The 25,372-nt window shown below is 26.0% G+C and overlaps 1 protein-coding gene across 1 annotated transcript; it reads right to left on the bottom strand.

Moving 5' to 3' along the window:
* Window positions 1-11,771: 11,771 nt before the first annotated feature.
* Window positions 11,772-19,652, bottom strand: LOC145831590 (uncharacterized). Its single transcript, XM_082938896.1, has 13 exons — window positions 19,540-19,652; window positions 18,530-18,616; window positions 17,548-17,647; window positions 17,265-17,361; window positions 16,373-16,448; window positions 15,942-16,043; window positions 15,161-15,353; window positions 13,649-13,729; window positions 13,329-13,501; window positions 13,065-13,200; window positions 12,914-12,989; window positions 12,618-12,720; window positions 11,772-12,352 (listed from the first exon to the last, which is right to left on the bottom strand). Exons 1-13 carry the CDS (start codon window positions 19,580-19,582, stop codon window positions 12,093-12,095), a joined length of 1,527 nt encoding a protein of 508 aa, XP_082795022.1. The 5' UTR covers window positions 19,583-19,652; the 3' UTR covers window positions 11,772-12,092.
* Window positions 19,653-25,372: the final 5,720 nt, after the last annotated feature.

The following is a 25,372-nucleotide window of genomic DNA, read 5'->3' as shown; positions in this document are numbered from 1 at the left end:
AAACTAAACACTTAGTTTGTTATGTAAAAAGTTAAAACACAAAGTAATCTTTTACATTTTGAATTTTTCATATCAAAAATAACTTTATTAAATAAGTTCGAACTCAAAATTTACTGTTAAAATGCTTTTTTTTTAACTTAAAGAAATGTTGTAAGTGTATGATGAGAACTTATACATTTTTTTGCCATTAACGTCAGGCTGAGCTGTTTATGATAAACCTTTGGCATAATAAAGCATAAAACTTTTAAAGCAAATACGTCTGGTAAACATTGTACCAGTGTAAAACAAACAAAATGCGTGTTTGTTTAATCGAACAATGCCCATGGCTGAATCGTTGGCCTGCCCACAGTTTACATATACCTTCGTGTAATTTTTTATTCAAACAATTCTTGTTTTGGCTCATGTTTGAAAAAGAATCTGGTGCAGTTGTTTTTTTTTTTAGTACGCTTGTTACTTTTTTTAATCTGCTCGCGAGCTTGTCTGCACATATCACGTGTCTAATAAACAATGCTCAAAAATGTTTTGAAAAAGGTTTTTAAAAGCGAATGAAAAACTTAAGCTGCTTGCTTTAATATTATTATTTTTTGAAACATACTTTTAATATTTATTTACAAAACAGTGTAAGAAACTGTGAAGTAAACAAAACTAGGTTCATTATTAATTTTGTTAATAACTTTAAGTTTTTAGCATACTTATACAAATAAACTAAAAACTGATTATAAATTAAAAAACAGCCTGAAGTTTTAAACTATTCTCTAAACAGACTCCCATTCTCAAACACATAAGAACAAAATACCAACAAAGCTGATCAACAAAAGCCCAATGAACTGAACACAAAAACTTCAATAAACAGCAGAGAGTCGCCGGCTTCTTTGTGCTTAAAAGCCTTGACTTGAGCCCGGGGCTAAATCTCTTTCATCTGGCAGCGCCGAGATGGACCGTGCGAGCTTCGAGCAGGCAAAATGTTTTTCACGGAATCAAAGCGCAAATCTAGAAAAGTTTCTCTTGAAGCTGCCTTTTTTTCTCTCTCTCTCTTATACTTTTAGCTCTCTCGAATCGGTGGGCTTGTCGTCGCGCCGTTTCGTGTAACTTATTTTTTTGTTGCTTTTTTGTGTAACCCGTTTTTTTTTAACAGCCGTGGCAATTTGTAGACAATTTTTTTTTATTCAAAACACTTAGTAAGTTGTTACTATAATTAAAACTTCCATTACTTTCAAACACTTGGCTTTAAAGTATATACGAACTGTAATGCTCTAAAAATAATTATTTCATTTAAAACACTCAAAGTGCTAGTGTTGTTGATAGATTTTAATTGATATTTTAAATATTCTTCATGTTAAATTAAATATACTAATGGTTATTGCGAAAGCAGTTCTTTAAAAAAAAATTTACTAATATATCTTATTTATTTTAATGTTAAACTTCTAAAGTTTTATATAACTTTCACAAAACTTATCTTTTTAAAGTATTTCAAAAAAATGCAAAAAAGTTTCCTTTTTAAATCTAAAACTTATATATTCGAAAAACTAATAAAATAACTAAAATACTTTGAAAGCTAAAGCACTTCTAAGTTAATATTTTTTCAAACTATATTCTGAACGGTGAAATACTTTATCTGAAACCACCCGGATAAAACCATCATAAGACACAACAAACTAAGTAAATATAATTTGCTGCGTAATAGTATATTTTCAAATATAATCTTATAGTATTCTTTTTAGACTTTATAATTATCGTATTTACCAGTTAGCAAGGGTTAAATTTAAATTTAGAGTTCATGCTTATCAGTAGTTTTGGGTAACGTTATGAGTTTTTAGTTTGATTGAATTTTTTTTAATAACTATCCATAGAAATAAAATATTAAAGAAAGCAGATTAAACTTTTTAGTTTTGAAAAAGAACATCTTGAGAAAGTAACGAAAAATGTAAAAACTAATTTGTAATCCAAAGCAAAACGAGGATAAAGTATATTCAAAAGGTTCTCTTTTATTTACTTAGTTTTGCATGTAGCATTAAGTAAATCAGTTTTATTCTGAATTAAAAAATAATGAACGTATAAGTTTAAGGTTAAAAGTAAAAAACATAACAATATTTGCTTTAATTTGTAAAGAAAAACTTTAGCTGATCAACAATGTTAATTTATTTACCAAAATTGAATAGTTTTAGAAACACTAAAACTATTTTTAAAATAGTTTTCTTACATAAACTAATAAAGAGTTTTGACAATACAATTTTGCTTACTTGCTTATATTTACTTAAAAGATAACTATCAGCCAACATTAATTACGAATACTATGTTTTATGAAGATGTTTGTGTATATATATCTGATTATATTTGACTTTCTACCTTTTTTTTCTAATCGAGCCTTGAAAACTACCTTAGGCGCCATTTAGCGATTACTTCTATACTTATTCTGAATATTTTTTAAGATTTTTAAACATTACAATTTTACTGTCTAAATTAAGTTTTGAGAAATTTTGTATTTTAAAAAACATTTAAATTTTATACATTTTGAAACTTAAAACGAAAACGTTTAAAACCAAAAAAATAAAAACTTTTTCAAAACTTGTTCAAAACAGTTATGTTATAACAAAAGGAATTTGGTATTAGTTTGTTTGAACACAAGGTTAGTAGATTTTAAAAAGTTGTTCATTTTTACTTTTAAAACAAGCAGAATCGTAAGTTAAAACACATTTTACTTATAAACAGTGCTCCCTGAATAAGTAAAACATTGGTATAAAATGGAATTTGTTAACCGGTTATGGATTAAAGTAGTACTTTCAATATAGAGAGTTTTTTAATAAATAAAGATTTTACGCGTACGAATCTAAAACAGTTGGTCAGTATTCAATAAGTTGTTTTAACTAAACTACTTCAGATGTAAAAACTTATAATTTTTGTCTTTCATTGTAAGAAGTATTAAATGTTTACTACATATCTACTTTAAACCGCACAAAATTTTTTAAAGTAAATGTGTTTTAATGAATGAAAGTCTTAATTCATAGAATATTTGATTATCTTATATCTTTCTTGTGTTGATCAAAAAATTAGTAAGTTACTTGTAGAACCGATTTGAGCTGTAGTTGTTGTGTCAATATAGATTTTTGATCTCTGCGTAGCTTTAAGCTGATACGCCACTGTGAAAAAGCCTGCTTTTAAATTCATCATAACTCGTAAATTTCGTCTTAAAGTTTAATTCTAATTCAGTTTATAGCTAGTTACTCGTATTTCAATCGTTTATTGTTGAAACAATGTTTATACAAAATGTTGGATAATAACTGAAATATATAATACACAAAAAAGTGGACGACATTGACTATATACGTTTTTACACCCTAGTTGTTTTTACTAAGTCATACAGAAAATAATTTTTTTTTTAACTATTAATCTTAACTTAAACATAATACAAAGTTCTCAACTTAGATAAGTATAATTAGACAAATGAACAAGAGTTTATTCAACTTCCTGTAGAACACCAGGAGTAAAACATTGTTTGTTTTTTTCTTTGAATACAAACCTTGATAATCATGAGTATTTTACAAAACCTGTAATTACCAACGTAAATGACAATCACTTGTTGTAATTACCACTATGAAACTTGGATTAGTATTTAAAACTTTATTTTAAGCTCCTATAGAAAAACAATCTGGTAGCCTCAATATTAAGTGCAAAGTATTAAACTTCTTTAAGTTTAAGTGTTTTCAAATTTATAAAGGTTATTAAACTGAAACATATTATCAAAAACAAAAAAAGTGGTATTGTAAAACTTTATTAAAAAAAAAGTTGTGTTTAGATATTAGTTATAAGAATTGTTTATAAAACTTCAACAAATTTAGACTGCATGATTGGTACTTACCTAATTTCAACATCATTTTAAAAGACAAAATAATAATAAAGTTACTTATAACCTTATTATGTTGAAACTTAAGCAATTAAAGAACGGTAAACAGTTTTTATTTACTTGAATTTGTGTAAATTTTTATTTCATTTTAGATAATTTACAATAAAAACTAAAATTTAAGCGGTATATTTAATAAAAATATAAATTTAAACCCCGTTAAACTGTACTTTGGTATTTATACTTGTAATAAATTTATTTCAGTATTAGCAATGCGTGGGTAAATTAAAAGAGTAGTAAATTTAAAACTATGTAAAATATATTTTTTGTACTTCAATATTTAATTTAACTATTTTCACAAAATAAAAAATATATATCGTTTAAATTTATTTTTAATATATTAGACAACAATGTTAAAGGAAGTAATTTTACCCCACACTGCGTCAATGCTTCAAATAAACTTGTAATTAATTTTTATAAAGCGATAATCACATAATTTTAACATTGATTAAAATTTTTTTCTTTGATTTTACGTTAGTTAAAGTAGTATTTGCGCTAAAACTTTAGTTATATTTGAAAAGGAATGAATAATTTTTTATAGTATTTTACTAAGTGTAAGGCTTCAAAAACTAGTTTCACTTAAACATAGGGTTTTTACAAAAGTTTAATCAAAGTAATACTACGTCCATCACAAAACCATTAAATAACTATTAAAATTGAGTCATAATAAAATTATAAAATTTTGTTTTGTATACACTTGTAATATATTCACATACATTCTTACCTTACAAATTTATGCAAATAGTATGAACCAGAATTTTTCTGGCAAATAATTATTTTTTCATATGTTATAGATGTCTTTCACTTTAGCAAATACATAATATTTTTTAGGGGTTTTTTAGACTTTATTGTAATATTTTTCATAAATACAAATTGTAAACTTTTTATATTAAAAATTGTTTTTTTGGACATATCTGTAAAACTTTTAGAATTATGAAAACAAAGTATAATATATGAACTTTAGCTGAAACCATAGTGTAACAGACGTTTTCTCAAGTATTACGATACGATGTTTGCACTTACTAATACTCTTTTTATGTTTCTCATTGCTTTATTATGTTTACCTAAAGCTTAGATTTACAACTTACAATCTGTTATGCTAATTAAACACTACTTCGTAGCTCTAAGTTTTCTGATGTGCCGACTGTTCAAATTCGTTTACTTTATAATAGTATTAACTTTAGATTATAGGTATAACCAGTCTTAGTTACGTCAACTTTGTTGTGAAACAGCTACAACTATAAACATTTAAATGTGCAGTAGAACAATCTGATCTTTAAAATAACTAGAAGCAGTCACGACCTATGGAACGTTGGTAAGGGTGCGATTTTTTTATGTCGAAAACTCTTCTTAGCTGGAAACTTTTTTTTTGGGCTAATCTAAAAACTTATCTAGGTATTACAATTGAATTTAGTTGTTTACAAGAATACCTTTTAATCAAAAAAGTAAAAACGAAACTACTGTACAAAGAATAGTATTAGCTTTCTGAACAGTTTCAACTGTTTTTTGTCAAAGTGATGTTCTTTTTTTATATGAGCAGTTGAAAATTTTAGTTATGCTAGTTGTACTTTTCAAAAAAAAAAGCAAGAAAAGACATCGTAAATTTTTTGTCACTTAAACAGACTTCATGTTTTCACAAAAATTTGGTGTATAATATATCTTCTTAATTCATAAAATTTCGGTATTTTCAACAGTTAGTTAACATTTAAAATAGATTTTATTTGTTTTCAACTATCTAATCAACAGTTGAAACATTTAGTTGTGCTATCTCTCAATCTTAAGAGTTTAGTAGATGTAATTGGAAACAAAACTTTTTTTTAACTATAAAATTTTTTAAAAGCTAAAGCTTTACTTGTCTACTAATTAAAGAATTAAAAATTGCTTAAAAGTGTACAAAAATTATAAATTTATTGAGATAAAATTACTCTAAGTATTTTACAGTGAGGCTCACACTCAATAGGAAGTATGCACTGTCATCATGTTTGTTACTTTTTTTTTACTTGTTTATACTTGTAGAAAATACTGTTGTTTTATCTTGATCGTTTGTTTATATAAAGTTTTTATTTTTTCCTGTATAACTTCAATGTATATAAACTTAGTAAAAAGGAGCAGTATTTTTTCTCAGCTCCTTCTGTATTGAATTGCTGATGAAATTTTGCACTGTTTTTATTTCCAGAACGATATTTCGTTTGAACAAATTGAAAAAAAAACTTAGCAGGGAAATTAAGAGCTTAAAATAAATAGAAATAGATATTTTTTTAAATCTTTTTTTTTCTTTTCTTTTTAAAAGGAGCAACTGTTCTGGTGTCTCTCTATACGGGCGCCCCTGGTTAGAAGCGAAAAGTTTACTCGTGTTTCAAGATGACTTCTGAAAAGTTCGATTACTTTCGAAAATTTATCATTTTTGAAAAAACACGAGGGGAAGTTGGCAGTGGTAGTTTTGACGCCATTTTAGGGATCTGTTACGTCACAGTGGTAGTACGTTAATGCGGTGAAAGGTGCTGCAAACACAAATGTGTTGTTTGCATGTTTGGATTTCGAAATTTCGCACTACAGGATATTTTGAAAGCTGGCTTTCGGGTCTTTTCTCTACTAATTACAAGTAACTTTTATTCATGTGTATAGTTTATTTAATGACAAAAAAATACGCTCAAAGTATTTGGTCCTAGGACCTGCTGCACGAAAAAACCTTTCGGTTATCGAGTCGCACACCACGGATACCATTTAAGGTCTTCTCCAGGACAATTTTATTGTTTTTAGTTAATTAAATTCATTAGAACATTGTTCTAAAAACAGCTTAAAATGTTGCTTTGCAGATATATTAAAGATTTTAAACTTATAATAAAAAATCTAACGTTTAAATTTTTTTTGATCGTATTCAAGTTTGTTTTAACTTAAAAAATAATTGAAAATAAAAACTTTATTTAAAGTTTTATTATTATTTCTTTTAGATTATTTTAGATTAATTTGAGTAAATAGTATTTAGAAACAATTAAGCACATAAATTATACTTTATTATTAGTTTAATTCCTTTAAATGTTTATATAAAACTTAATCTAAATAACTACTTTCTTAATTTTTTTTTTAATATCTTAATGGGTAATCAATCTTCAAGTAAATTATATTAGGTTGATGACTTTATTGTACATGTACTCATACATTAGCTATTTGGCAGTAACAAGCCTCTTTTCTAAGAACGACGTTTTGAAAAGAGAAACCAATTTTTAAGATGGTACCACTAACTGCACCTTGCACTCCCAACTGCACAATCTTGTTTGTATGGGAAGTGATAATGTTCAACATGAGTCGTATATAGAACTAATGAGTTTAAGTCAAAGTACATCTTAAATCGTCTTTTATTTTAGACTTTGATAAAAACATACACTTTGTAATGTTTTTTTACAAAATTTCTACTTATTTTCGCAACAAAAGCGAAAATCAGCAAAAATAGATGCTCGTTTTTCATTAATTTAAGTATAACTTTAACTTGTTTAGATTAAAAAAAGTTATTTAACTTAATATTACTTTTTATACAGCTTTTTTTATGATCGCTTTGCTCTTTGACAAAAAAATATTTAAGTTGTGTATTTCTTGTATGCAATGATTGATTACTCCTTAATGTTCGTTGTACTTTTACTCAAAATTCGGGTGTTTCCGTTACTTATTTACAACGCTGTCTTTAAACAAACGACAACAATAGCAATAGGACATTTAAGTGTTGCTGTGTAATTTATATGTAGTTTATTTTATTATAGAAACTTATTCTACTACAACATGACAAGTACTACATGATTAATTTAAAACTAACGATGTTCTCTAACCAGGGCGATATCACCTACTTACTTTAGGATGATTTTAGCAATCACAAGGGGGCAATAACTAATATAGAAACTAAAATTTAATGTGTATCTAGTTATTAAAGCGGCAATATCTAATAAGGGAGGAAGATTTTTTTTAGTCCAAAAGAGCGACCATGAAAATTAGTTAAGAAATCCGTGCACTATAATAAGTTGATACTACTAATTCTATTTAATCTCTGTGCCAGGATAAGCAACTCTTTTGAAATTTTTTTAAACAGCCTGATTTCTTCTCAGCTGCGACATCGAGTGATGAAATCAATCAGACTGTTTTTATGTCAACAACTATTTGCTTTTTATAATGATCTACTGTTTTATAATAGTTTAAAATTAGATTTTTATTAGAATTTTTATAAATACTTTTACAAAATTTTTCTTATAAACACTTTTTACTGAACTGATTTACTATTACATTTTTGAATTGAATACTTAGTTTTTTTTTGTTCAATATAAAAGAATCCTTAGAGCTGAATTTGAATATATTGATTAAAAATATGTATTACTGTATGTAATTAAGATTAAAAAACTAAGATTAAGTTTTTAACGTATAAACAACATACATAATACAAACTTTGTACAAATATTGTAAAGCATTTAGTTTTGAAACTACATTCATGATTTTCTTTTTCTTTTTAAGATTCTTAAAATTTTTTGTGTGTCTATTTTTGGACCAACTAACAAGATTTAGAGCTAGTGTAAGTGTAAGATTGTTCTATTATAACTTATTTTTGTTAATAGATACTTACTATTCTTCTGGACAACTTTAAAGTTAAAATGAATGTTTTTAGATTTCTTCAACTACCTTTTTTTAAACTTGCTGTTTTCATGTAAACTTATTAAATTAGTAAAATTTAAAAAAAAATTGAAAATGGTTCTAATTTATCTACTCAAACCAATTTTATTTCTAAAAAAGAAAATTTTTGTCTTCTAGACTTAAGTAAAGCATATTCTAATCAGTGCACGATTAAAAAAAATATAAGACTAACTATAAGTCTTACTTAGTTTTCTTAAATTTCAAATACTTATAAATTCATTGTTCTCTATTAACGTTTGAAATTTATTTATAAAGTAAAATAAATAATGAACTGAGTTGTATACTTTTTAATGAAAATATACTTTATTGTTGTAAAAAAAAGAAAGTCTTTTTTTTTAATAAATTTTCTTTAAAAATTATATGAATCAGGAAAATACATTAAACGTATTCTTTATTCTACAAAGTACATATTTAAGCTAAGTATTTATTTAATCTTTTAGTCAAGTATTAACAGTTTATTTTGAATATACAGATGTTGTTTATAAAAGCTTATCTAGAGAGATTTACCAACACAACTTGTAGGACTCCTCCACTTTTACGCGCAGTCTAAAACTAAGTACAGTAAATAGTATAACTACAAACTAAAAACATAAAAGAAGGCTTTAATTAAGAATAACTTTTAGATAGTGTTTATACAAAAAAAAAAGCATTTTTAAGTTTATTAAAACGCATAAGTGTTAAGTTTTACTTATTGTAATCATAGTGTCGAACAAAAATATACCATTACAATAAATTGAATTTATAAATATAAAATAGGTTGCTGGAATGTTCATCTGACTATTTTGCACGACAAAACATACATACTTTTAATTTATCTAAGTACTTTTGTAACTTACAGTTTATTTTTCATTTAGAAAAAATTATTGAAAAATACCTATTTAAATAAAAAGTTTTAAAACAACAAATGTTAATAGTGTAATTAAGTAGAGCTTAAGAAAAGAATAAATTTAAAAACTTTTGATAAACCATAACGAAAATAATTTTAAAATAGCTTTCAGACAGCCTTATAAAAGTAAGTTTTAGTTTATTCTTAATTTTAGTACTTAAAGCAAAACTAAAATTTGTTACAAAAACAGTTATAATGCTGTGAAGATTAAAAAATTGACTATTATGCTTTGTAAAAAGTAATCAAATGTAAGCCAAAAAAATTAGGCTCTTGTTAACAAAAACAGCAAATATATGTTGTGACAGTATTTAAAATAGTTTTGTTTTTTGTACTAAAAAAATACATATGCATAAAGAAATTATATAAAAATTAATAAACAACACGAAATTGTGACAAAATTACCAGGTAATTTGAATAATAATTAAAAACATGCTTTAATGCTTTTTATATTAATCTTTTGATCTAAGCCACCCCTTTTACTATGTTTCCTCACAATAAACTAAAAAAATCGATTTTTATATTTTAAATATAACGTAGAACTTGTCAGAACTCATTTAGATAAAAAAACTTTATAAGTTTTAAATGTTAGTAGAATAAAGCATCACAAAAATACCTGAAAACTAAATTATTTCTGTTTAAAGAATGAAAAAAATCTTCAGTAATGTATTTAACATTTATTGAGAGCCGAAAAGATAAGTATAATTTTTTACATTTTCCTAATACTATCTCCAATAGATGAAAATAAACTACAACATTACTAATACAAAATAACTTAAAGATACTAAAAAAGTGGTTGAAAATTCAAATAAACATCCAAAATCAAGTCAGGAAAGCAGTAGTCACAGCTGTTTGAAATTTAAATATTAGATAAATTTTCGGTTATGAGTTTATACCTAATTAAACCTATTAAACTTTTTTACAACTGCGAAAATTGACTTTCTAAATAATATATATAAAGTTAACTTTTAATTGAAATTTAAAGTTTAGCGTAATTGTTTTATATTTAAATCCTTGTTAAAGTTTTTTTTTATAATAAATTTAATTTTCTAATTATAAAATTGTAGAATAAAACTGTTTCAGATTTTTAAATACTAAAAACAACTATTAATAACGACAATACCTTTATGTACATATTGAAATTTGGCTTAAACTATATAGTATATTTATAGTATTTCTGTAAAAAATTTTTTTTGTATTTTGATGCATTTCTATTTTTTTCACATTTTTCTCAAAGGCTTAAAACAAAATGGATATTTCAAAACAATAACAGCTTTTAAAAAGTAACTTACTAAATCTAATACGAAAAAAATAATCAAAGGATTTAAATGCTATTTAAAAAATAGCAATATATTTCTTTAGAATAAAATTTATAACAGTAATGCTTTTTTTTATTGTTATAAAGTCAAATAATTTTATTTTTCAAATTATGTACATATTTATTTTGTTAATTAATTGTATCAAACAACAATTGAAAAGTAAGAAATTTGAACTTATGACACAAAAAATATCAGAAAAGTTTATAGATTGTCATTTACAGAAACCAAATAAAAATCGCATTATATTGTAATTATGTCATTATGTTTCATATTTCTGCAACATTTTTTGGTCTACTTTTATTATTTGCTAAAGTTTTTTTTGTTGTTTTAGCTAAGTAGAAAAATTTTTGAAAACCTTATGCTTTTTTAGTTCTGATGTGAGAACATATATAATTTTATTAATTTTCTATATCATAATGTACTATATAGATTTACGGTTAAATATTACTTACTTAGTAGAAAACCCTTTAAATTGAATATAATTTTAGAATAGAATCATGATGTAGCGTAAAAAAATAATTGCTAAAAAATTTATTAGTTTTAGGATGATCAAATAAAAAATATATGACAAGGTAAACAATAACAAACATTTGTTTGTTATAATAAATTGATATAAAACTTATGAGAAAAGTGTAAAAATTTTATAAATACCAGCTATACTTTAAAAAAAACATTGAAAAGTTCACAGATTTTTTTTGAAAAGTTTTTTAAACACTTACTTATATACAAGATTTTTTATTAAGCTTTACGTAAAATAAACATAAAAACATATATATGTCATTGTATAATTATAGAAATTTGTTGTCATTTTTGTTGTGTTTAAATAAAAAGCTTTTAATTTTCAATACTAATTTTAATTTTTGTTTATTAATTACATAAACTCTTTTTTTACACACATTTAGCATCTATATGCACTTTAAAAAAATTACTTTAAAATTAAAAAGTGTTTTATTAAATACTAGAGACTTAAAACTTGTTTAATTTAATAAAATCAATAGTATAATGCAAAGTGTTAATCTTTGTTTTATGATTAAATAAAAAAGGACTAAGTTTTTTTTTCTTCAGTCAAACATGCTACATACTTCAAAGTTGTCAAACAAGTTTTAAATTAATTCAACAAATTAATAGTAAGCTCGGAACTTTTCAAAACTTATTTTTATAAAAGCTTTTTTTTTAGCTTTATGATACATAAAAAGAACATCATGAAAAGCACATTATATATATGTTTGTGATAGATACAGAAAAGTTTGACCAAAATTTACTTTTATTTTTTAACGAATTTTTAAACGGTATTCCATCCTGTTGTGGCGTGAAGCACACTTTAATCAAACAAAACTCTCTTTCTGTTCCGCTTCGCCTCCACCTCCCACGAGCTGTACTCCCTCTTCAGCGTGTGCACGTTCTCGTCCTCTTCCCCGCTGTGGTACTCCTGATCGTCCGCTTGGTTTCGCACGTGAGAAGGAGTTCTGGTGAACGGTTTTTCGTCGGGGCGCGGGGGCAACGGTCTGAGGTACATGGAGTTGCGGAAGGTTCGGTGGAAGCCCGTTTCCTCCCGCTCACTGTACTCCGGTGGTTTGCAACCTGAAGTTTTGTACTTTATGTTTCAGTTAACAATATACAACAAGTTTTAGTAAAAATTACTTTTAACTGTTTGTATATAGATTCAATGAATACGTATGGACAAATTACTTATTAATTTTAAACTAGAAACCACCGCATGAGGTTGACTACTTTATAAAGCCGTTTTGTACAGTAATTTAATTACGAAAATAAATTACAAGCTAGCTTAATACCTAAAACAAAGTGATAGATTATAGAAAGTTAATTGTTGCTATAAAGTACGTACTGTTGTTCCAGTTTTGGTACGTGTCATGCTGATGAAAGCTTCTAGAGCGGTCTTCCATGAAAGCAGGATCTAATCCCGGCAGGTCGAACATCTTGTGTGCACCCTAACATGATTAATTACTTTGCTTGTAAGTAACCGTTAGGTAAAATAAAGTTTGTTGTTGTTTTAAATTTATTGTTAATAGTTTAGTTTCTTTTTCTTTTAAATTAGTTTCTATTCAGACAACTTTTAAAGTTAAAATGAAAACTTTGCTTTTTGTTTAGACTAAGCACATTTTTTACTACAATAAAGTTTACCTTTGGTCGATCACTTTCTAATTCCTTTTCAATTTTTTCGTTTTTTAGGTCTTTATTCAAGCGATAGAAATAGCACCTGTTGAAATAAGCTAACTACTTATCAGCAGAAAACTTTAGTTTATCGCCTTATAGTTTTTACTTAATTTACTACTTTTTGATGAGGCAGGCCATGGAGATGATAAAAATGCAAGCGACGACGGATGAAGCGATTATTATGAGCTGGGTTGTCGTCAGTCCTTCTTCCTTTTCCTTCTCCGGCTCAAACTCGACTATTGGCAGCTGAATTCCTGTTAATTATTCTTTTTATTACTTTTATTTATACCATTTATAGGTACGAAAGCGTTTTTCTTTATTTTTATCAGACAAATAAATCTGTTTAAAAATCGTTAAACTAAAAGGTAAAACTAATTAAAACTTGTTCTCCACGGATCATGGAAGTAGTAGGGATCATCAATATCTGAGCTTGTGTCATCCGCTACCACGTCATCGCTTTCTTCTTCAGTTGAAATGTCTTCTTTCTTTAAGTTCTTCAATGCATTGTTGAAGTCAAACTTGGCTGGCGTCACAGGTTTTGACTTTTGTGTTGGTCTGCAAATTAGATGTTATCTTTATGGACTTATTATAATCTTGTAATTCTTTTTTTTTTCTGATTTTTTTTTTCTATGTCTCAAGTATAAATGTTAAATTACAAATTAATTTATTTACCTACTAGCTAACACAAACAAGTCAACTTACTCAGGACTTTCTTCAGTTCCGTCGTCTTCGTAATAATCCATCGACCAACCTCCGTGATTTTCGTAGTTTTTTGATTCCTCTCTGTTGCCAAAAATTTAGCTTTATAACTTTTTATACTTTAAAGATCGTATAAACGCTGTTTCAAATACCAAAGTTTTGTTTTTCAGTACTCATTACCAGGGGCGTCGCGTGAGGTGGAACAGTGGAGCTGTAGTTCCACCTTTGATGCTAAATTTAAGCCTTTAAACAAGCTGCTTTAATTAGCCCCTGCTTCTGCTGTACAACCCCAAGCTATGCCTAAGTAACTTTATTTTAAATCTAAGGAATTGAGCTTTTAAATGATATAACTTTTTTTATTAGTTTAAAGACTAAGAAAGTTATAATATCATGAAGTTTTACACAAAATACAGCAAGATGTGTACATGAACGTCGTTAATTTCTCTGCTAAATTAGGTTTATTTTAATTTTTATGTTTGATGTTCAAAATGTTAGTAAAATTGGAGCTGCAAGCTCAACCTGTGTCAGCTGCATCTTAAATGTTTACAAGTTTTCAATACAAAAAAAATGTTGAAAAGCTGAATTTTGTAGCTGCATGAACTTGCAGCACCAAGTGAATTAAATCACGATCGTTGTTGAAAAATTACTACAACTCGTTGAACTCGAGCAGAAGAAACTCGAGGAAGGAATACTCGAGCAGGGAAAACTCAAGCAGGAAAAACTCGTGCAAGGAAAATCTTGAGCAGGAAAAACTCGAGCAGGGGAAACTCTTGCAAGAAAAATCTTGAGCAGGAAAAACTCAAGCAGGAGCAACTCAAGCAGGAAAAACTCAAGCAGGAAAAACTCGAGCAGGGAAAACTTTAGCAAAGAAAACTCGAGCAGTAGCAATTCAAGCAGGGGCAACTCGAGTAGGAATAATTTGAGCAGAGAAAATTCGAGCAGGAAAAACTCGAGCAGAGAAAACCCGAGCGAGCAGAAGCAGCTCGATCAAGGAAAACTCGAGCAGGGACAACCTCGTTTTTTTTAAGTTACTTGCATGATTTTTTGTTTTTAATTTCTAGTTAGATTAGTCAAAAATTGAGATAGTAAGCTTATAACTGTGTAAATACAAAACTTACATGGAAATAAATAAAAATATAAGTAGTTATATTGTGTAAGAAACGGTGATGATATACAAAGGTATGATATAAGTGTTTTATATTTTAAATAAACTTTTTTTTTTTATAAAAAAATATGTTCAACTTTTTTTTCTGAAAATTTGCTAGTTCTTTATACTACTTTTTTGATTCTAATATAAACGTTTCAAACTAGGAGACTTTTTTATTTGTCAATCTGCAGCACGCCCTAACAAAAAGACCACGCGATGCCACTGCTCATTACTACAAAACATGCAAATTGATAAAACATTTGTATTACAAGACTTTAATCTAAAAGAGGAAGCAATTACGTTAGTATTTATTTAAAAATTGTAGAAGCTAACAACTTCTAAAAGTACAAGAAATGTTTGTTACAAACTTCTCTTCATCGCTGTAAACACTGTCTCCTGCCATCGAGTCGGACATGTAAACGAGCTTCAAGTTTTTGGGAAATGTCGGAGTTGGAATTTTCTGCTTCACTCCCGCCTTCGCTCTCAAGTCGTTGATGTTCACCCTCCCCGTCAGCTTTCCTTTCGTTGTCTTTTCCTTCTTCTCCGGAAACGTTCGCGTTGCTGTTTTCGTTAATTTTTTATTTGTAAATATTATTTAAATGTTATTAATACAGAACAAACACTAAATGCATTTTGAAAAATTTTTAAGGTTGGATTAAATAATTTTTGTATGTAATCGATTTTTTTAAACTTGTTACTGTATTCTTTTTTAAACTTTTTTGCTTAGTTTTGTTTCATTTTTTTTTTTTATTTTGGTTTTAATAAACCCAATTGTAATTAAATAATTCTTAGTTTGTGGTATACTTATACTCTTTAGGTAATATTTTATAGTTATACGGTTTATGCTCAAATGAAACTACGATTAGCTTTAAACTTATCTTTCGTATGGCCCAATAGAAATCTCTTAAGAAGTTTAGAACTCCTCATCATAACCATATAGTTCACAGTTTTATAGCTTATTTTATAAAACAAACTTTTAAGATCTTAGCAGTTTTTAAAACTACTAATTATCAATTTATCTATTTACACCACAAATTCAAAAAATAGAAATTAATCTTTATTGTAAAATATCTACTATTATATCTCAAAAATATTAGCCTGTATTATTTATAAACGGTACTAATGTCCAGCTTTTAAGTTTAAACTAACATCTTCTGCCGGGAGTTTCTTTTGTCATGATTGCATAGATCAAGAATCCCCTGAACTTGCCTCTCACATTGTCAGACATCAGATCTATTCTCATTCTTGAACCTTTTTTTATTTTAAAATATATTTGAAAAAGTACGTTTTTTTTGTTACACGGCTTTTGTTTTTTACTTTTTAACAATATCAAAACCATACGATGAATTAAAACTTTCTCAACTTTTTTTGTTTAACTTATAAATAAAAATATTTAGCATATTTAAATTTTTTTAAGAATAAAAGCTTTATTGTTACTTGAATGCATTTACAATTTACAAAAGTTTTTAAGACTTTTATTCTAACCTTCTTTTTATCTTCTTTTTTAACTGTTTACTTAAATAGAAAGTAAAAACTAAACAATTAAAAGACTTATCCAGTTACAAATAACAAATATCTACTCATAGAAACGTAATCGTTCGGGTTTTCAGCACCACAGCTTCTGCCCTGGGATTTTCCTGCTTTCGGATCGATCAACTAAAAATAAACAAGTTTTATTATGAAACTTTTGGAGTAAAATTATTTTGAACATTAGTCAGCTATTGTATTTGATTAAAAAAACAAACAAGGGTTTTTTTACTAAATACAAATATATTTCAACAAATGTTTGTCAGTGTGATTCAATTGTCACAAAATAGAGAAAATTTTAAACTTATATGGCCTTATAATTGCATCATAAACTGATCAACCAAGCAAAACACAAAAAAAAATTCCAAATAAACATCATTAAATTAAATGTAACATAAGAGCACTAATTAATTAATCAAGGATAATGAATATTCAAAATATTTCTACTTGAATTTTTTTTTTTTATATGAACTTATATTTCTTCTATTTTTTCCAGGTTAAAAATATTGATACAGCTTCTTAGTATTTTAAATTTCGTTTCATGATAATTTTTTCCACAAATGAGATTTTTAATTAAATACTTTGATATTGAAGATCTATTCATTGCATTTAAAATTGCTATACTAATCGTCTTTGGCTGATTTTTAATATGAACTTTTACACACTTTGGAATGTGCTCTTTAGTTCTAGTTTCAAGGTGCCTAGAGTTTTGACCAATCTAACTGTTTAAACTATAGCATTCAAATATTTGCTATTTTTGCTTGATTAATTAACTTCTTATGTGATTAAAAGGCTATACAAATTTTAAATTTTCTTTATTTTGTAACAATTGTATCGCACTGGTAAAGTTATTTACCAAGTTTCTTATTTGCTATGTCAAGTGTTTATGAGTAAGATTTTTTGTAAGTTTACCAAGCGTAATAATACTTTGTACAACAAACATACATCTACGTATATTTGTCTGCAAGAGTCACCAAGTCTGTCGGCCACCTTCAAATCTTTAAAAGCAAGTTTCACTCGCCAGCCTATAGGTGCTTCCAATCTAAAAAATAATTGAGCTAACTTTTTTGTGTTATTTAAATCTAAACCATTGTTTACAAAATTTCATACCTTAACCGACTCCTTATAGACTTACAAACTTATAAATACTGGAACTTTTTACTACTTTTTTTTAATAAAATATAACTATTTTTTGCAAAACTTTAGTATTTTTGTTATAGATACTTACAGCCAAGAAGCTTGCATTTGTGTACCGACAAAAGTTGGGTACCCTGGACTTTTAACTGCCACCCAGTATTTTCCCACCCTCATATCAACTATGTTCTTCCCTGGAAAAGTCAAGTTGCTAATTTATCTATTTTTCATTATTTTTAAACTTACAAAGGTTTTTTTTTTTGGTTTTATAGAAAAAATTACTGCTAAATTTGTATAGTTTTTGTATACGAAACATTATTATTGTTTGTATATCATTATTGTTCATTGAACGACAAAAATTAGCTTAAAAGGTTTGGTCAAAGGACCTGGTGTACAAAAAACCTTTCGGTTATCGATTCATACACCAGAACAGCTTGACGTCATGCCCAGGACAACATAATAAAATGTTAACAATATTTGACTTAGTTTAAACTTACTTATATTCAAGTATATTTATATATATGTAATTAAAATATTTCATTAAATTGTAGAAATATTTATAACTTAAAGTTTTTTTAATAGAATTAATGAAAATATTGCATACCTTATTAACTTTTTGTTCTAAAATTTCCAACATGTATGTAATCGTGTTCATAAAAATATGTTTTTGTACATTATTTTTTATATATTAAGGGTGAAAAATCAATGTTTTTATTGTAGCTATCAAAATAAAAAATCAAAAACCTTGCTTACTTAAAAAGTTCTATAAAAAAAACTACTTTGATTCAACGACTTTAAACTTTTATTGAATAAAGATTACAAATTGATATTAAAAACCCTCTTAACAATATTAGTTGAAAATAGAACTTATGTAATTTTTTACGTATTAAACATTATATTAACTTACTTATAGTTGTACTCAGCTACTTAATATATTAAAGTTATGTTAGCGTCGTATACTTAAGTTTAAAGTTTTTAGTTTTTTCCAGGCTACAAATCAGCACTTTTATATAACAATCACGTAAATTCGAGCACTATTCGGTTAATAGAAACTTCAGAGTCATTTTAAAACTTACATCCTGGTTCTTGAACAGGGACTTCACCTGGACTGAGTTTTATTGGTGGTATAATTTTATTTGGTGTCTTTCTTTTCTGACCGGCAACTGAAATTTTAAATGTGAAAAGAAAACAATGTTTAAAACTTAATAGTTTTACTGTTTTTACAGCTAAATAGTTCAGTTGAAAAAAAATTATTGTAAATAGATTTTTAATCAAGTTTTAAAGATTTTTAGACTTTAATCGTTCTGCACTTATTACAAAAACAGTACTTTAAAAAGGTATAAGCTTTTTTTAAATACTAAACAAAAATCTTAAAAAAAAACATTTTAATATGTTCTGAGGTAAGTAAAAAAAACACTTATACTTTAATAACTACATGCATTTTTAATAACACTATCTATAAAAAATGTTGAGACATATTTAATTTTTTAACTACAGTAGAACAAAAGCAAAACAAATGATCAAAACAGTTTTAAAAAGGTAACAAAAACTATACACAAGTTAACTTTTGTATATTTTATTTTAAAGTAGCAGTATTTAAAGATTAAAACATGTTTTTAAAGTATATAAATAAAACTGAATGCAAGTTTAATTTGATGAATAGTTAAAACTCAACCCTTCATTTACTTTAACAAAAAAATATATGATGTCTTAAGCATAAAATCTGTTATTAAGTTCAGTTTTTTCGGTATTTTAATATGTATAAGTAAATTAATTTGGTAAAATGAGTTTTAGGGTAAAATTTACATCAGTCAAGTTTTTTAACATTTTTTTATTTATTTGTTAACAGTTTTATTACATTACTAGTTTTAATATAGAAAAAATACCTTTACTTTGGTTATACTTTTTAAAATATTACAATTTAATCAGTACGTCTAACTCAAAATTAACCTTATACTTGTCGTTACTTCTCATAAATATTTTTATCCATTATTTTTTTATGTACTTAGTTTAAAAAAAAGCCAATGATATTTTGTTAAAAATTAAGCGCACTCTCTTTAAAGAACAAACTTATTTAACAACAAACCTGCATAGAAATATACAATAAAAACGAAAGTTATTAATCTCATCTCATTCCAAATTTTAATAAAAACTATTTACTTCAAAACAGCAGAACAAAATGACAGAAAAATCTAAAAGTGTATGTTTAAGTGAGCCCTCAGGCAACGTTTTGAAATAAAGAGAATTATTTTTTTAATGAGTAAATTTTAAAATTAAACATGAAAACTTTACTTTAGTTTTTCTATTGTGTGAAGCTCATTGCCATTATTCTAAAAGCTTTTTTTTTGTACTTAAAATCAACTCTTGATTGTAAAATTATAAAGTTCTTTGTTTGTTTCATCTTTTCATCTTAATAAGGTTGTCAATTTGAAAGAATATTACTTATATATTTATCTTACTTTACAGTGAAACAACCTCTAGTTATTTACATATTTAAAAAAAGTTATTCATACTGTTAGTTTATGGCTAGTACTCATTTAAATCTTTAATCTTAACTCACTTGGTATATTTGATGAAGCTAAGCTGGTTTTATAACAACATAAAAAATATATAGTTTTTGTATAAGTTAAACTACAATTTTTTTATAGTTGTATAAACATTTTTTTGATAGAATGAAATTTTTAAGATATAGACTAAGTATTAACAAATTATTTAAAAACGTTTAACTTTAATTTTTAAAGATTTCATAGAAATATGACATAACTATAGGATAGATGCATATAGTATTTATTAAGACTATAGTTTATCAGACTAAACTTTTTTTTAAGTTTGAAATTATTGAAGGTAAACTTAAATGACACACACAAAAAAGATCTATTCTACAATCTACAAGAATTTAGCAAACTTTCTATTGTTTTAAACTTAATTCTACAACGTTGTTTAAACACAGCGCACTGAACAATTAATTCAAGTAACAAAAATAAAAATACATTTTCTTGAATTGTACTTAAAACAAAAAAGCAAGGATTAAAAAGTTTTATATGCATACTAGTAATGATTGTTTATTACAACAGTTACCAACTCAAAAAACTCTGTAAAAGAAAGTAAAATTAGTTTACAAAATTGTAGTGCTGACTTATGTAGACTGTCGAGTTTTTCATTCAAATGACATTTTTATATCTTTGACTATTTATAGATTTCAAATGTTTACCTGAACAACATAAAAGATTAATTACACTGACTTAATTAATTACAAACAGTTTTTTAAATCAACTGTCATAGTCTCCTAAGGACAAGCATCGGTTTAAAAAGTGAAGGATGATATTCTTTATTAGTTCTAAAATTGTCATAATAGCTGTACTATTAATAATAACACTAATTAAATTTTAAATAAAATTGTTAAATTATTTATCTCTAAAAGTTGTTATAATTAATACATTTAAAAATGCTTACTATTTTTATAGGTGTAAAACTAAAAACTGACGACAGTTTTGAGAAAAAATAATAGTACAAAGTTTAGTTAAAACATTTTTTAGGTAATATAACTTTTTTTTGACATCTTATTGAAAAGTCTTTGTAAAAATTGACTTATTAAATTTCAAAATTTACGTACAACATATTTCGAACTTTAATATATAAACAAACTATATAACAAAATCAGAATTTCATATTTAAACTAAACTTTAAGTTCTTTATAACTGTGATTTTATATAAACTCAAAACGTGGTAAAATGTACACGATCAAAAAATATATAAGTGAGTTTTTAAACTTAACTTGTTTTGTTACATAATTAAAACTTACAGTCATGCGTAGAACAGTAGAACAGTCGTTTACGCCAACATACAGTGAATTTTACTTACAAACAATTAACAATAATAACAAAAAGATGCGGTTTATTAGGTTTTTCAAATTTGTGCAAGCATTGTTTACGAAGGTGTTACTCTGACAAGATTAATGTCTTCAATCAAAAGTCAATGGGAAATTTAGCGCACCAGCTCAACTACTTAACAACCAGTTTAATTGTAACACAGCTAATTCTTTTTCAAAAAAGTTTTGTCACAATGAACAAACAAAAGTTTAAAACAATTGGCCAAAAAAAAATTCGAATGATAACAGCAAGCAGCTAGCTTCCGGAGTCGATTGTTAGCTGTTTGTTTCTCGAGCACAAAAGCAGTTTGAAACACAAAAAGCAAAGAAGCAAGCGTCACTTCCGTTACGAATGCTACTGTGTACTGTGTAAGGGTTAACTCTGAAAAAATTAAAACGGTTAAATCATTGCAAAGCTTCTTGCCAGCAGTTGAAATTTGAGTTTTTTTCGAGCTAAAAATCTGGTTGGAATCTTGATCGTTTAAAGTCTGAAGGTCAGTGATTTATTATTTGTTCTGTTTTATTACTTGCTTTCGTGACTAATATTTTGTTATATTCAAAGTAAACGATGTTTAATGTTATCTGAATCAGTTATTTATATGATTCATGTAATATTGAAATCATTTGTTTTAGTGATTAAATGCATGTTTTTTAGGTTATAAAGATTATTTCGTTCGTAGAAATCATTTTAAAATACAAAATTTCAAAAAAAATTGTCAAACTAAAATATGTTGTTTAAATTCATTTTAATTTTAACTGTATGCTCCTTTTCATTTTTAAACTATAAAAATAATTTTTTTGTGACCAATTTTCAAAGTTTCTAAGAAACTATCTCTTTTTATTTTAAAAAGCTTAAGGATATTAAGGATCAATATCGTTCACTAAATTTATTTCTAAAAATTAACTAGGAACCTTAAGAATTTTACATTCGTTCAATAGTATTTGACTTATTTCAATTTGTGTTATATATACTTTAAAAGTTTAAAAGGACTCTAAGATAAAAGAGGTGTTCTTAAAATGCCATTAATGTTACAATTTTTTTTTTCCTAAAGTCTAAAGAGTACTTACCTAATTCATATCAATAAAGTTTAGTTTTTTTTCGTCATTATCTTGTTTTACTTAAGTATTTCGTTGCTTAAACGGTTGCGATTCGAAATATCTTTATATGACCAAATATAACATAAAGAATATTTTCTAAAGTTCGTAACCACAAAATTTAAAAAATACTATAATATACCTAAAATATAAAAAATACTAAATTTTATCTCCGTTTTATATTTAAAAACTGGTAAGATAAGTCACGGAAAAATATTAACAAGCCATGCCGTCTGTGCGTCCTTGAACCGTTCAACTAATTTTCAGATGAACTTTGAAGCCACTGGTGAAAGTTACCATCACATGAGCCACCTCATTCCCCACATCGCCACGAACGTCGACGATTGTGACGTCATAATGCCGGACGAAAGCTCGGAGGTTTACATGATACCGCACTACGACGCCGTTCAGCTGCCCTACCGTGAGTAAGCTGAGTAAAATTTGTGAAGTTTTGAAAAATAAATTTTGATAAGTTATAACTTAGTTTTTTTAATAACTTTAAAACTTAAACTTTCCATAAAATGTCAGCAAGTTTTTTTTTTCTGCTTGAAAACTATAGAACAACTACTTGTAAACAAATGAGTTGTATTTAATAAAGCTAAAATATGTATTCTATTTTTTAGAGCTTTAACAAAATTTAAATATGTAAAAGTATCTGTTGCATGAAAAATTAACACCCCTTTAAAGTTGTTAAGTACAAACAGCTAGTTTAGGAGAACTTATATTTTTGCTACGTAAACCTTTTTGCTAAGCCTCCGCATCATAACCTAGTGTTAGAATTTTATACTACCTAAACTAGCCTTTTTTTCATTATTTGTTCTTTTATGGAAGGTAATTACCAAATTAACCCCCAATAAAAAAAACCACTAGGGTTGGGAAAAAATCTAGATTTTTTGAACTTTCAACTTATTATTTTATTAGATATACAAAAAAATTAAGAGTTTATTTGATTTGAAAATAATTGCAGTTAGATGACTACTTATAAATTAAAAACAAAATCTATAAACATTAATTTGCAAAACTTGTAATCAATAAAATTTACCCCTAAAGTAAAGAAATTCACCCAAGGTTGAGAAACGCTGATCTAAACTAACATCAAATGCGGAAGAAAATAATAAAACATTTGTTGTTCTATAGGTTTTTGCTAAAAAATCTTTATTGTAAAGTACAGTGTTACAAAATAAAATTCATTTTATTTGTGGTTAAAAGCTAATAACTACTATGAAAAAAAATTAGCTTTGAATGCTTATTTATAGTGTTATAAAAAATTTTAAGAAATAAAAAGTAAAGCTAATATATCAAAAATATTACCATAAAGTAGTGAAAATACAAAAAAAACATAAGCGAAAAATAAAACAAGTTAACTAACTAAAGAAGTATCACAACTAAACTTATTTTCTCTACAAACTTGAAGTTTTAAAATATTTTTATATGTGTTTGATTTATGCGGTACAGTTTTGCTTTTCACAGGTTTGGTTTTTTTTCATTTGAGATGTTTTATTTAATTTTATTTTAAAATCGTTGCTATATAAGTACTGATTTAATAATTTGATTGAAATATTCTTTAACTATGGTTTGACAAATGAGTTAAAAAAACATTTTATTGGTAAGCATACTAACAAAGTTTAATTGACTTAAAGTATGACAATACTTTTATATAAACTTTGTAAAAAGATTATGTTATTAATAATTAATATGGTCCACGATGCGAAGTTTTTTAAATTAAATAGCACTGGTAAAAATTGATATCTCTTAATAGGACAAAAATAGTTTTTACTAAGAATAAATACGCACCTTTATTTGTTAAACTAGATAAAGTTTAGAAAATATATAAATGCAAACTGTGATTTTGTACTATGAACAGATATTTGATGTTTTTTTAAAGAGTAAACAAAACTAAGTATTACAATTCTCTTAACAAATGATCACTTACTTTCTTAAGTTTCTAAATAGACAAGCTCTAATTTTTTATTATTTGTTTAAAACATAATATGTGTTTAACTAAAGAAATACTGAACTAAACTTAGCATATAATGGAAAAAAGTTTTTGTTTAGAATATCCAAAGCAGTATTAAGTTACATTTTAAAATTTACATACACGAAAACCTGCACAAGCAAAACTTAACCCTAATGATAAATTCGATCTCTTCGCGAAATACACTGGTTTGTATACAACTTTGTGCAACTGCTATCAATTGTGCAATAAGTTTATGGTATAAGCTTACAAGTTAAATTGCTTCGTTTGCATGCTTTGCTATTAACAAATATTTCGAAACTGCACGAAATGGTATATTTGAAATATCTAAAAGCAACTATAAAAAATCAATTACTTAAATTTTAATACACTCTGACTAGTAGGAAATAAGTCTAAAAATATATGAAAATCATTAAACATTACAGTTTACTGAAATAAATTATTTCATTCATTACTAAACCGTTGTTTGTCAAAAATTATCTGTATAATATTATAAAATCCATAAGGTGTATAGATGTCTAAAGTTATAAATTTTAGTTTGTTTTCTGAACAAAGTAGCTTGATGCAATGTAAACTTTTAAGAACTTAAAAACTAAAATAAAAATCAGAAAACTCCAGATTAAAAAAATTATATATCAAACAATAAAGTAAGTATATTACTTTAATAATACACTCTATTTATTTTAAACGAAAAGTTAAATTAAATATAGTAGTTGCACATTTTTTGCTTGTGCTTTTATATTTTTTATCATTAAATTCTAAAATATTATCATAAAAATGTAAAAAGATCCTACTTTCTTAATATTCTTTCCAAACCAGTATTACAGAAACACTTTGTAAATATCGTTTAATTGAAACATTATCCTAAGACAGATAAAAAAATTTGTATGATAAAAATAACTAAGCTACATAAGGAGATACCATAAAAAAATGTTTACTTTAGTAACTTAATTATTTTTGTCTACTACTTTGCAGTTGACA

Source organism: Thalia democratica, chromosome 3, assembly GCF_965202585.1.
Source record: "Thalia democratica chromosome 3, ktThaDemo2.hap1.1, whole genome shotgun sequence".
Lineage (NCBI taxonomy): Eukaryota > Metazoa > Chordata > Thaliacea > Salpida > Salpidae > Thalia > Thalia democratica.
The sequence above is the reverse complement of the archived record's forward strand: the minus strand, read 5'-3'. Positions and strand labels throughout refer to the sequence as shown.